This window comes from Poromitra crassiceps, assembly GCF_964638095.1.
Source record: "Poromitra crassiceps genome assembly, chromosome: 15".
NCBI lineage: Eukaryota > Metazoa > Chordata > Actinopteri > Beryciformes > Melamphaidae > Poromitra > Poromitra crassiceps.
The window spans coordinates 6,848,558-6,863,403 of record NC_139634.1 but is presented as its reverse complement, the minus strand read 5'-3'; the positions used below and the strand labels follow the sequence as shown (position 1 = coordinate 6,863,403).

The 14,846-nt window shown below is 43.9% G+C and overlaps 1 protein-coding gene across 1 annotated transcript in view; it reads right to left on the bottom strand.

Moving 5' to 3' along the window:
* stag3 (STAG3 cohesin complex component) overlaps positions 1-14,846 on the bottom strand; it is a gene marked incomplete at both ends in the record, with an annotated part of 50,653 nt that overhangs the window by 22,975 nt on the left and 12,832 nt on the right. Inside the window, 11 exons of the mRNA XM_083652542.1 lie at positions 61-153; positions 1,749-1,808; positions 2,925-3,018; positions 4,775-4,842; positions 7,280-7,480; positions 8,701-8,787; positions 9,449-9,541; positions 10,678-10,781; positions 11,403-11,505; positions 13,506-13,605; positions 13,858-13,965. Of these exons, the coding sequence (XP_083508668.1) occupies positions 61-153; positions 1,749-1,808; positions 2,925-3,018; positions 4,775-4,842; positions 7,280-7,480; positions 8,701-8,787; positions 9,449-9,541; positions 10,678-10,781; positions 11,403-11,505; positions 13,506-13,605; positions 13,858-13,965 (1,111 nt within the window). The remainder of the gene's footprint in view (positions 1-60; positions 154-1,748; positions 1,809-2,924; positions 3,019-4,774; positions 4,843-7,279; positions 7,481-8,700; positions 8,788-9,448; positions 9,542-10,677; positions 10,782-11,402; positions 11,506-13,505; positions 13,606-13,857; positions 13,966-14,846) is intronic.

Genomic DNA, 14,846 nt, shown 5'->3' with positions numbered 1-14,846 from the left:
CTCTGATCTCTGCATGGCCGACAGACAGACATGTACAGCACAAACTGCAGAAGCTCTCACCTGGTCTCTGATCTCTGCATGGCCGACAGACAGACATGTACAGCACAAACTGCAGAAGGAATCCACCTCCTCCTTCAGATGCTTCATCTCCACCTGGGAGGAACAACGATGGAGGGAAAGAGGGCAGAGGTGTGAAACATGTATCAAAACATCTGTGTGTGTTTAGAACATTAACTCATTCATGGCCAAAGACGTCTTTGACGTGTTATCAGGAATAGCCCTCCCAGCCAATGACGTGTTTGACGTGTTTTTGTTTTTATTAGTGCAGCGCGTAGTTCAAACACTTCCCCAGCCTGTGACATGTTATCAGGTCCCTAGCCTCAAAGGCAAGCCGACAACACGCGATCAAACACATACCGCAGCTGTTGTTTTGAAATGAGCAGGAGGAAAAACAGAGAAACGCGCTTCCTTGTAGAGAGGAGAAACGCCATTGAAACGCCCCTCGGCGCGCTGCACTGCTCGCCTTGCTGCAGGGCGAACCGGGATTGAGTTGTTCGCAGTAGTCAAACCCGTGACGAACATGATCGATCCGGTTCCAGCGCCTGGTCCCAAAGCCAAGCCGGACCCGTTCCTGTGTCGCAGCATTCGTCCCAGGCAGCCCGAACGAGAGGAGGAAAACGATGCAGCAGAGGCAGAGGAGGCTAGATGCTGATCTCAGACCAGATGGGTGTTCCCCTCCTATGCTAATTTGCGGGGGAAGGAGGTGCGATCCAGCAGCAGCTGTGGACAGAACTCTCTCTCTCTGTGTGTGTGTGTGTGTGTGTGTGTGTGTGTGTGTGTGTGTGTCTGTGTGTCTGTCTGTGTGTCTGTCTGTCTGTCTGTCTGTGTGTCTGTCTGCACACTCACTCACACTGAGTAAACTGTATTGTTGAATGTAAAAAAAGCACTTGTATATATATATATATATTTATTTTTTTTGTCATTTGTGTCATAATTAAGGATGCACCGATCGATCGGCACGTGACCGGAAATGGCCGATTTTCACGTGATCGGCCTCGATCGGTGATCTGTTCCGGTCACTCTAAATAGCCGATTCTGTGAGCCGATTTTCACATGACGTGCGCGCACCCCAAAGCACCGAGACAGGCACCCAGCCACCACACCACACACGCCAGCATACCTTCCTCGTTGTGGATTTTTTTCACCGTCAGTGAAGTAGACAAAGCTCGCAGTTTGTCACACATGCAAGTCGAAAATAAGCCGTGGAGACAGAGATGCGGCCGAGTCCCGCTCGGCTGGAGTCCAGTCAGAGCGGCTCGCTTCACCTCACTGGCCCCTCTCTCTCTGCTCTCTCTCCCCGGGAAGCGGTGCTCCAGCAACCCGCCACCGCGCACAGCCGGCTTGGCGAGGTGAACGCGAGCATTGTGTCCAGTATGATAACCATTCCCCGACCTGCTTTTCCATTCCACATCAGAGGGTGGAGAAAGAGGACTAAGTATGAAAGCAGCTTTAGAGGGTGGAGAAAGAGGACTAAGTATGAAAGCAGCTTTAGAGGGTGGAGAAAGAGGACTAAGTATGAAAGCAGCTTTAGAGGGTGGAGAAAGAGGACTAAGTATGAAAGCAGCTTTAGAGGGTGGAGAAAGAGGACTAAGTATGAAAGCAGCTTTAGAGGGTGGAGAAAGAGGACTCAAGCTGTGTTATGATGTGATGTGAGGGGAGAGGAGCACCTCGTTTGGCGTGGATCTGACCAGCTTCACTTTGGTCCAGATCAGGTGGAACGCAGCACACTTCAGGGCCGAGACCACGAGCTGAAATGACAAAAAGCAAGTCAATCAACTCACCACAGGGATGTGAAGACTGCGTGTGTGTGTGTGTGTGTGTGTGTTAGGGCTGTCACTTTTTATTCGAAATTCGAATTTAACTTCGAATGTGGGGGAGGAGGGCATGTTCGAATGTATAATTGACCCGTTCGATTTTTTTTTTTTTTTTTTTTTAATTACCGGTAACCAAAATTAACCAACTGCTGCTTGCTGGTAATGTTAATCCCATGTCAGAAAAAGTCTCCAGATTTGTCGCGTTAGTCTCTTCTGAGAAAGATTGTCTCCAGGGTCTGAAAAGTTGTCTCGAGTTGGATGCAGCCAAGTTTGTGAGGCAGTGTTGTGACTGTGAGCGTCCAAGCTAACACAGCAGCGGAGAGGAGCTGACTGACTGGACCATGACAGCTGAGGATTTTTTTTTAATATTCTTTTAATATTTTATATTATATTATATATATTTATACGATGTAATCGGCAGGCACGGACTGCATTATCGGGCTGATGCCCGGTGGCCTGGCCTGCAATCTTTTTTTTTTAATTAATTAACCAAAAAACTTTGAATATATTCGAACATTTTGCGGGCAATTAAAGTTCGTTCGAACTTTATTTTGGGAAAAAGTGACAGCCCTAGTGTGTGTGTGTGTGTGTCTCACGGGTGGGAAATGAAATTCCCTATGCTCTACTAGCCAAATTCTCCACCAGACTGAATCTTTCTGGGGGGGAAACCTTTTCTTTTTAAATCACAAATCTATTTATTTATTTATTTTGCCAAATGGCTGACAATATAAACCACCACCAGGCAAGATTGAACAGCATTTGAAAAAGAGATTCTTAATCTCATTGGGACTTTCCTGGTTAAATAAAAAAATAATGTGATAGAATGAACATTACTCTGCTGCTACACAGTTTGATACATCACAACATTGCCGTCACACACACACAACAGATGAATGAAGTGACACAATGCTTTAGTAAAATAAAGGCTGTACATTTTTTTCAATTTAAAATTATATTAAATTATTATTATTAGTATAGTAGATATTATTGCGGCCTCCATAATCACCACACTGCCATCCTAATATGAAATTGTGTGTGATTGTCACACACCTCCTTGTCCTTGTCAAAGTCTCTAGACTCCACGCTGCTCTTCAGTAGCTGCATGCATGGCTCCAACAGCTTCAAGCCCGTCACGTCCTTGGCACTGGGAAACACGGACACACATACAGGCAGGCAGGCACACACACACACACACACACACACACACACACACACACACACACACACACACACACACACACACAGTCACACACACACACACACACACACACACACACACACACACACACACACACACACACACACACACTTTTGTGTAAGGAATAGTCTGTGCCATGCTCACACACACACACAGAGCCCGAAATTAGAGCCCGCCACCCGCCAATGGCGGGCATATTTTAGCTTTGGCGAGTGACATAAAAGGGCTGTCCGCCACGTGGCGGGTAACAAAATAGTCATGTAAAATAATTAAAACTGCGGTGTGTTTCGGTCTTACGACAGTCACCTTTATTGCAGCCCTTAATCTCTCCTTGCGCGTCATCTCCGGCCTCATTTTTGGCTTGTTTACGAACGTCACATCCGCTACTCTTCTGTGCTGACTGGCCGTGGCCATCTGCATTCTGCAGCGCCTTTTTGCACTGCAGGGAGCTAACGTTACGCCGGTCCGCCTGCTATAGCTAAGCTAACGTTAGCTTAATATAACGTTAAATGGGTTACAATGTGGAACCATATCGAGGGAGTTAAGCCGGCCGCTAAAAAGAAAACCGATGAAAAGGATGAAGCGGCAGCGAGAGCGGGACCACCTAACAAAAGAAAGTTTCGAGAGGAGTGGAAGTTTGGCGATAGCGGTGTTTCAAGAGACTGGCTACAGTATGATGCTGGGGCTGTAGTGATGAGTTGTTCCGTGTGCCGCAAGTATGCCAAAAAGAAAAATAGAAACAACACGTTTGTCATCGGTAGTAAATCAATGAAGCTGGAAGCCGTTGGTGACCATGAACAGAGCCAGTGTCACATTGGCTGCAAAGAGGAGAAGTAGAGAGAGGGTGAGGAGTCTGAGGAGTTATGTTTACAAAACCTTCAAAATTACTTCTGTTCTGTTAAATCCTGCAAAGAGGGTAGAGAGTGAGGAGTCTGATGATGTTTAACATTAGGTTACAATTTAAGCTCAAGATTGACTTGACATGTATTGATAAGATTGACTTGACATGTATTGATTAATCAATCATCAATCAATATATTAAAATAATTTGCTTCAAATTTTACTCTGGCCTCTTATTTAAGTGTGTACCGTATTCTTCAACGTAATACCTTATCTACTTGAAATGTACTGAAAAAAATTTATATATATGGATATATGTGACACAAAAATGCGTTTTTTTTTGGGCCGGTAAGAAATATGCTTGGCGGGTAGATTTTTTCCATCTACCCGCCACTGGCCGGTGGGTCAAAAAGTTAATTTCGGGCCCTGCACGCACACACACACACACACACACACACACACACACTTGTGTGTAAGGAATAGTCTGTGCCATGCTTGCTTGCTCACACACACACACACACACACACACACACACACTTCTGTGTAAGGAATAGTCCGTGCCATGCTTGCTCTCACACACACACACACACACACACACACACACACACTTCTGTGTAAGGAATAGTCCGTGCCATGCTTGCTCTCACACACACACACACACACACACACACTTCTGTGTAAGGAATAGTCCGTGCCATGCTTGCTCTCTCACACACACACACACACACACACACACACATCTGTGTAAGGAATAGTCTGTGCCATGCTTGCTCTCACACTCACACACACACACACACACACACACACACACACTTATGTGTAAGGAATAGTCTGTGCCATGCTCACACTCACACACACTTACGTGCTGAAAGCTGCAATCCTCTTCAAAGCACTGGTTGCACTATACATGTCATCCTCATCCGCAGTATCCTAAGTACACACACATACATGCAAGAACACACACACACACTTATGGGAAGAGTCGCCATCTATCCATCTTCACTACAGGAATATCATATCCAAACATGACTTAACGATATAGACATTAGGGATGGGCAACAAATTTCGAATTTTCGAATAATCGTTTTCATGATCAAGATCGACTTTTATTATTGAAAGTCGAAAATCGTTTATTTAACACATTGAATGCCAGCCATGTTTTCATTCCTGTAGGTAAGTTGTGCCAGGGGTGTTTTTGACGATTCTGGCTCATTTTAGAACAGCCGAGCATTCTTTTCTGTTAAGAATTCATGAACACCAATCATCTAAAAATAACTAATAGAATGTGTGCTTTCTCTGTCTAAAAGAGTTAGTTTGCAGAGTTAGTAGTTATGTAGATATTAGCCGTTGAGTACAGCATGGTTTCAGCGTCTGGAAATTTATTCAGAGATAAATGGCTTTTTGTGAAACAGTCACTTTAACCATTCATTTTTGGCATCAGTAAGACCGTCAGACATTCTAAACAATAGTTTTGAACAGTAATTTCCTCCATAACAACAGGAAACACCCCTCTCATTCAAACTCCTCCCTCCGTGTGTCTTCTCCTCCTTCCTCCTGGCTGTACAGCGGGCGTGTCAGAAGCGCTTTTGCTGCTGCCTGCCTGTGTGCCTGCCTGCCTGCTTGCCTGCGTGCGGACGCTCCTTGTGCGAGTCAAGATGGGCCGGGGAATGCGTGGGCGATGGGCAGATGTTGAATCTGGCCTTTCTGAGGTGTTTCAAAGTGTGTTTTACCTATGATCTATTTTGCAAATCGCTCTCCGCTCTCTGTGTGCTGCTGCCGGTGCGCGGCCGCTCTCAGGCAAGACAAGTCTTGAATGGATTACTGTAAAATCGCCACGGCATTTCCTTGAACGGCTTGGTCCCGCGGCAGTTTTTTCTTTGATTTCGGTCGTCTGGGGGAGCACTGTCAACACTTAGTGGGTCGGTAAAATAGATTATACACATTATCTTGCTCCAATAGTGATCTCGAAGATGTAAAAGTTGTTGATTGATGTCCCACCGTCAAAAAAAAAAAATGTTTATGTAAGACGAGTAAACTCGGCTCTGGCACTTAAGCGTTGGATTATGTAAGACGAATTATTTCGGCTATGGCACTTAAGGTGTTAATTATTATTTATAATTTGTTATTTTGACCGGCGCCTGTCTCTTTAAGAATGACACGTTTGTCCATGTCAGTTGTTGCCATAGGAGCTGCACAGTGCGCACTGGAGCAGAATGACAGTAGCAGCACCCAGTAGCTCTAGAAATGTAGTAGAAATGGTCTTAGGGCCTGTGTCCACCTAGCATCTTTTTCCCACCGTTAAACGCTGGGAGTGCGCTGGGGAGCGCTGATCTCAGCGCACAATATACAAGGAAGCAGTATGAAACTAACGTTAGTTCCGTGCGGTAGTAGCTTGATAGCTGACAGCTAACATTAGCAAACAACACACATACCAACAACACTCACCAGAAATATCAAGTGTCTAGCCAATCTGCTCCCACAATTGAGCCTTTCTGTCTCTGTTGCGATAGTTTCTCCATGATTAAGTTGCCAGAAAAGCAGCACCCGACACCAGCGTCTTTCTGAAAAGTTAAAATATTTTCAGCTGGAAGCGCTGGGAGTCGGGCGCACAAAAACGCCGGAGCGCTGTGAAAATAGACGCTGGTTGCAGCGCACTTTCTCTAGACGTCCGTGTGCGCCCGCATACGCTCTCCCCCCATTGGAAACAACTGAAAAAAGACGCCGAAGCTGATGAAAAGACGCTAGATGGACACAGGCCCTTAAACTGTCTATATTACAGCAACACTCAACCACAAAGAAAAGGTTTCAAGGCTTGTTACTGCATGAGGAAAATTTTAGATTTTAGATGCGTTCAAGTAATATTCCCTGTGTATCTTGCGCATTCTGTCGCCAGACGAGTTGTAATATATTGTCATGTCATGGTGTCTTTGGGTCATTAATAAACAAAATTAATTCTGTTGTTTTTCTATGGTTTTTGGTACTGCTATTTTACATTGAAGACAACGGCGAGTGGCTTGTGTCTTCCCCGCAGGTACAGAACTCCGCCTGATCCCTGCAGCCATAGCCGCTCTGAACAGCAGGCCCCGCTGATCTGTCTTGTCTGTTTCGCCACACTGTTGCTGTCGTTGTCTCTGCTGTTATGTTGATGTCTGTCTGTCTCGCCACACTGTTGTTGTTGTTGCTGTGTTTGTGTCGATATCTAAGAGTTGTCTCTATGTTATGTTCTCTTTGTACGGATTCTGTAATGTACAGGACAGTGAAAATGAATGTCCCTTCCAGGAGTCTAAGTCTAAAAGGGGGCAGGACCATATTGCCATCTGATGTATATTTGACCATGTGGGTGCTTGGCGGATGTGCTTGGGCTAACCTGCAGCAGGTCACTCAGGTAGGTGTTGATGCACTCGGTGACTCTGTCCAGCAGCTGGCTGAAGGCCAGGTGTACGCGGGACGAGAAACTGTAGCTGTCGGAGTTGAGGGCGCTGGCCAGGCGGGCGCAGGTCTCCAGGATGCCCGCGTCCGTGTGCTTCTCCACAATGCCACATACCTGGGACACGAGCAGGTCCAGATGCTGGCAGAGAGGAGGGAGAGTGTGGAGGGGGGGGGGGATCAGCAGAGTGAACACCGCCATGTTGACCCGTATGAAGGGAGCCAGCCAGCGTTCATTGTGATTACTGACATGTGCTGGTAGGTCAATAGGTGAGACAGGTGAGTTCCCCAAACTTTTGAGTAGCCAGTCAGATTGAAAAAGGATTAAATGCAGGCCAAAAGTAGCCGGATCATGTTCGCGGCGTTTGCTCCAGTGGTCCTTTTCCCAATTAATAAACAAACCTCAAATATGTATCCATGAGTCTGACAATTGAAAGAATACGAATAAACATTCTTATAAAGGCGCAATGCTCAATTTAATTATAAATAAAACAATATCCATATGGCAAAACACAAACAGGCAATGTATATTTTCAAGAACAAAGAAAATACTAATAACTGTATGTTTCCCACAGGATTTGGAGAGATTATGGTGGGTAGACCTTGCTTGGACCCTCTTGGGGGGTTCGCGGGGCCATGCCCCCTGTAAGAAAAATGTGTACATTTTAAACTAAAATGCAGGATGTTTTTCATTAAATAAACCAGAATATGAGTGGGTTAATGTAAGCATAAGTATCAGTAAGTGGCCCGGGATTCTCAAAGCCTGTGTTGAGGGTCACACGAACAAAAATGCACTCTTGAAGCTAAATAAATCCAAAACGAACAAGTTAATTATTTACATTTTTTACTTCAATGTAGAACAGTCATTTCTTACACATGAGATTACTTTTAGCCTTTTAGTCATAAAGATTATTGAAAGATATTCCATATTCCAGACTGAAATGTTATAACAGAAGTGGAGTATTGGCCAGAATGACATGAACATTTGGACACTTATTCAGCGGGTATCTTGTATGTTGCGTTCAGGTGCACTGTTAAAAAAAAAAAAAAAATCAGTGTATAAAGTAACCGGTAGGCCAGAGCCCAGTAGGCGGAGAAATCGCCGGCTACCGGGGCTTGGGGAACTCCCTGCTCTAGTTTATTACGCTATTTGCTTTGCTATCGCTTGCTATGTAGCCTGCTGCTGGTTACCCTCCACCATGATCACATGGTTTGCAAACAAGCCAATGGTCAATGATATGACACAATTTACATTTCTATAGATTTGCAAGGAGGTAAAAAAAAACGGTTCATGATCCGAAGAAGACTTCATTATCCCTGCAGGGAAATTCTATTGGTCCTACAGGGTTCCACCCCTCCTACCTTCTCCAGTCCGCTGCTGTACGTCTCCAGGTCGAAGTAGTGCGGAGCCTCCAGGAGGCGCGTCACCTTCTCGACATCTGCTGAGTACTGGAGGTCAGTGATGGGAGGAGGAAAACAAGAGATCCAGGACTTAAAAATGTCACATAAAGACAAAATATGTGGATAACCAACACATTAATTCAGCATCCATTTCACTCTCATTAAAATATAACACTACTAGTCCTCCCAGAAACTGGCCTGGTTAAGTTTGGGTCTCCGACAGTAGTGTAAATTCATGCTCAATGAATTCAAATTGACCAGCAGTGACCTATTCCTGTTTTTAATCAGGGTGTTCTTGTCGAGATAATGACTACAGGATGCCAAGACACGAAGGAGGAAAATGAATGAATGCCAAAATGGCCTAATAGGGGACTGCAAACAAAATCTAGCTAGCAGGGTATATTCTGGAAACATTGCTCAACTGTATGGGCAACATGCAGAACTTATATAGACTAGCTGGTGGCAAAATATAGGAAGCAGACCATAGAACAGGCTATGGAAGAGAACATTATGACACAGTAGTAACATTCCTCTTGGGTGTAGAAATGAAGGTGGTACTGCTGTGCTGATGATTTGTGTTCCACACAAATCTCAAAAGAACGTGTTGCTTCAGCCATTTGTGGACCATGGATTGATGTACAAAGTATCAATGTTTGTCTCTTAAGGGAGTAAAGGTTACTTGTCAGCCAGCTCTAAATGGTGTCTGTACCTTGGCCAGCAGCTGTGGCAGTAGGGGGATGAAGTGAGCGGTGATGCGTCTCCTGTCCTGAGCCTGGATCTTCTTATCCTTCATGCTGATGGTCTAAATCATCCACATGTTCATTCGGTGGAGCGGTCACAGGCCAGCACGTCAACCATGCACACGTGCAAGTGTACAGAGAAAGAAACATAGCAGATAGCAGTATCATGTTAGAGTCTGTGTGTAGTACCATGTTGTCTGTGTGTTCATGTGACCACAGCCAAATAAAACCCAACTGCTTGAGAAAAGGATGAATTAAAAATTGTACATTTCGCCCGATTCCCCAAAAAGACCACAAAGTCTAGCGCCGGTGTTTAAAGATACATTACGCAACTTTTTGTCTTGAGATACAAAGTATATTATTAGACCCGCTCTCCTCTCTCCCTCAATTGGCCAAGTTCCAACACTAAATTTGTCACAGGTTTTGTCTGCTGGTCAAATGGTATACGTCCAGACAGACTGACAGGGTGTGATATATCCTACTTATTTATTATCTTCTAATGTCCAAAGGTTGCAAACTGTAGTTTTGAAGCTACTTCAAACCTATATTTTTGGTACATCGTATATAAAAAGTAAAAAAAATAATAATAATAGAACGACCGCACCGCGGATATATGCCTCTGCCAACAAGTGAGCACTGAGCAGTCGACATCCATGTCTGTCCAGACTTTGACGTTTCAGCCAAATGTGACGACATTCCGTCTTGGCTTTCCTGAGATATGGCGTTAACGAGCTAGGAAATGATGTTCGTGAGGCCACAGTGACCTTGAACGTTGACCTTTGAAACACCAAAATCTAATCAGTTCATCCTGGAGTACAAGTGGACATTTGAGCCAAATGTGACAGAATTCTGAGATATCGTGTTAACGAGCTAGAAAATGGCGTTTGTGAGGCCACAGTGACCTTGAACTTTGACCACCAAAATGTAATCAGTTCATCCTGGAGTCCAAGTGGACATTTGAGCCAAATTTGACAAAATTCCGTCAAGGCGTTCCTGAGATATCGCGTTAACAAACATCGGATGGACAACCCGAAACCATAATGCCTCCGGCTCACCTTGAACCAAAATGGATAGGAAGTAAAGACAAAAAAATTACATCTCCCCCCCCAAGTATCATGACTGCATATACTTACAGAGGAAATACGCGTGCGTGTGTGTGTGTGTGTGTGTGTGTGTCTGTGTGTGTGTGTGTATCCACCTTCTTGCCCTTAGCTCTCCCAACAGGTGGGGTTGCCTCCGCCGCCTCTCTCATGGCACAGATCATCAACTCTATAAGAGCCCCCTCGTACTCATAGGTCAGATCTGACAACAGAGAGAGACAGGCACACATGCTCATAACGGGAATCTACATTGTTACGTTTGTCCACTACGGTATAATTATTAAAAGTTCATAAAGTGCCATATTCACATTTATAGAGCTAAAACTAAACCGCTTTTCAGCCCGATTTAAAATCCCCGCTTTGCAGCCATGTTTGCAGCACTCTTCACTTCTGGCTGGTGCGAGATGCATTCTGGGATACATGCTGTATACAGTAGTGTAGTGTAAACACTCCCCCTACATCATTTTTTTATTTTAGGAGTTAGTCTACAGTAGACACACGTTGAGAAAGCGTAGAGAGTAGGCCGAGTAGAGATAATCCAACAGGCCCTATGTCTTACCATAGATGGGAAATGGGACCTACCCAATTCTGCCTGCGTCTCATGCAGTTTGTTAACCCATCCATACCTGATGCAGCATTTGTGTGTGTATCCCTTTAAGACCGCGAACCGCGTCTTAAAGGGATACACACACCAATGAGGGATATACACGCAAATCCTGCATCAGGTATCAATGGGTTAACTCAAAATCAACCATTATTTGGAGGTTCCCTTCTACTCGAATGACCTCCAGCGAGTTCCGTGCCCTGCTCTTACCTCCGTCACCATCCTTCTGCAGCAGGAGTGCAGTCATGGTCTCCCAGTCCCTCAGCTCAGAGCCTGCCACGTCCCACAGACTGTCCACCAGGTAGGCTCCATGCTCATGGAACTGGAAAGGGAGGAAACGGAGTGAACAAGAATGAGGCTGTTTCCCAAATTACGGCTCATATTTTGGGAGCAAACTAAAATGACTATAATTTATGGTAACTATGATGATGCAAGAAATGGTATAAAGCTGAAAAATGCCTGCCCATTCTTTCAGTAGCCCAGGTTCGGTAAGTACATTTCATTTGCCCTTCATTCCCCCCCTTATAGGGCTGTCCCGGCCAGTCGACGACGTAATCGATGACGTCGACTACGTAATTACGTCGTCGCACGCTACGTGCCTCGACGTGTAACAATCGTCACAAAACAAAAATAGTGTGGCTAATGTTAGCGGCTAACTGTTACTTGTCGTTACTTTACATGGCAGTAAATGCCACTGAATGACCAAATTGATTTAACTTTTAACCATTTCGATTTCCACTTTCCATACGGACCCCCAGCATTGGTTAGTTGTTAACGTCGTGACTATATTTATAACGTTATAACGTACTCCGTTTTGCGGTTTATAATTGAGGGCTGAATACAGCCGTGCTGAGGGGTTGTGACTATTGCGAAAACCGTCTATACTGCACCTTACGCCTGCTCTGGACTAGGCGTAATACAGTATTTACGACCGGTCTTAGTGAGAAAAAGGCTTGTTGGTGCAACCGGCGTAGCTGTTAGGTCGTAAAGTTATGACCGACTTAGCTGAAGACCAGTCGTAAGACCAGTCGGTGCAACCGGCCCCTGATGTTGGGTGTGGATGCTACAGACACAGTCTTGTGTCTTGTGACCATCTTACATGGAGCATTTTGTCTTTCTCCAAAATTAAGAGCACTGTTACTGAAAATTGCACACCATTGTACTGTAAGATGATGATTTTATGTTGGACTGCTGCTAAACTCAGTTGACATTGCACAAGGTTTTTGGTATTCCTCCTTAAAGTGACTTGAATTTTATTTATTCTACTATTTTATTTTGAATTGCACTATATTCATTTTATTTGAGGACAAGCTCTTGCTTTAATTTTATTTGAGAGATTTTATGTTGGACTGTTAAAGAGAATGAGATGGTTACCGTACTTTTCGGACTATAAGCCGTGGCTTTTTCCCCATTTTTCGGCCCTGCGGCTTATATAACGGTGCGGCTAATCTATGGATTTTTACAGCTAACGGCCACTAGGGGACCTCCTAAATCTATGGAGTTTGGTACGAGAGACAGAACGAGAGCAAGACAGACAGACCCTGATTGGATGATGTTGCAAAAAATGTGCCTCGCGACCTGCTTGGAGCACTGAGCCACTATGCTCTCTCAGCCACTACTGTAAAACACCCTCCCTCCTCTCACCCTCCCTCGCTCCGAGGGGAAAATGGTGGCGATTGAGCCAGAAAGACAGTCTGAATAAAATTGAATGTAACGTTCCCAATTCTATGTATTACATTCTAAAAAATTAACGGCAACATTTTGGAAGGCTAAGCCACACAACTAGCTCGTTGTAATCTAACATCATGCTTCAAAAGATGGCGAACTGGCTGTGTTACGACGATGAGGGTAAGGACTCAAAACGGTCTCCGCTGATAAGACACGGAGATCTCTGTTACAGGCAGGCTCTACGCCTCCTCCTGGTTGGTAATTAAACATTAAAACACCTGCGGCTTATAGTCCAGTGCGGCTTATATATGTAACAATCATTCAATTTAGCTGCTGCGGCTTATATTCAGGTGCGCCTTATAGTACGGAAAGTACGGTAAATAAAATACTGAAATTGAGAAGTTTTTGGTTATTTATTTGTTTTGGGTAAATTTATTGTTATATAATAAAAAAAAAAGAAATAAAAAATAATCGTTAGATTAATCGACTAATCGAAAAAATAATCGTTAGATTAATCGATAAGAAAATAATCGTTTGGGACAGCCCTACCCCCTTACATCATTTATTTCAGAACATAAACCTTGAAGCCAACCCGACCAGCTACCAGTTTAATCAAGAGCTCATAACCACAGATTCAGAAAATGGGAAGACTACCCCACTCTGGACGTAGAAGGAGACCAGGATTTGCAAGAAGGCTGCATTGGCACCAGCTTTATCCTCCTCCTGGTCGTCCCTGGGAACCAGACCTTTCAGTCTGATGCACACGCACACACATACAGAGGTTAGCTGTGACTAATAAGAGAACAATACTTCTACGACTAATATAATGATAATATTATTATTAACTCACTGTTGTAAAAACTAACAAGTTCCATATACAGTATATATATATATATATATATATGTATATATATATATATAAAGAAAAAATGTACCTTTGACAGCCAAAGCAACAAAAAATACAACTCTGCACCTGAGTGTAGGAAGTGGAGGGACAACAGCGTACCTGTTGCAGACGAAAATGCCGGTTGCAGAGGCCAGAGGTCGGTATGAAGCAAACACCAGGGGATAGATTTGGCGGCATTCGGCATCTGTCAGGCCCTCCTCTGTCCTCCTAACACATGCACACACACACAGGTTACACATGCACACACACACAGGTTACACATGCACACACACACAGGTTACACATGCACACACACACAGGTTAGAGCAGGCATGTCTAAAGTCAGGCCCTCCTCTGTCCTCCTAACACATGCACACACACAGGTTACACATGCACACACACACAGGTAACACATGCACACACACACAGGTTAGAGCAGGCATGTCTAAAGTAGGGATGGGCATCGAATTTCGAATTTTCGAATAATCGTTGTTATTATCAAGGTCGACTTTTATTATTGAAATTCGAAATTCGAAATTCGAAAAAAAAAAAAAAAAAAAAAATTGAGTGAAATGTTGCATTGTCTCCCCTGATTCTAAGTATAGTCAAATCGCTTGGTTTGAGCAAGTAAAACAATTTTATAAGCATTTTAAGCAAGGTTTATGGAAAAATGAATGGCGGATGAAATCCCATGAAGAGGGAGAGGGGGTGACTTTGGCACCCCTTTGGCACTCAGACCTGAGCCTACTAAATATTTAATGAACCACTCATGATTGTCAAAACTGTTTTTTATTTTCGAAAATGTCAATGTCATGTAACATGTTCTTTACTTCAGTGGTGCAATGCTTGTTTGAGCTAAAAATCCACAGCAGAAGCTTTTTATATTAATTAATAAAGCCGTAGACTTAGAATCAGGGGAGACAATGCAACATTTCACTCACAAAAAAAAAAAAAAAAAAAAAAAAAAATACATTTTTAATTTTTTTTTACATTTTTATTTTTATTTTCGAATTTCGAATTAAATTCGAATTTGGCCAGCGAATTTCGAATAGTGTTTTTGCTAGAAATGCCCATCCCTAGTCTAAAGTCAGGCCCTCCTCTGTCCTCCT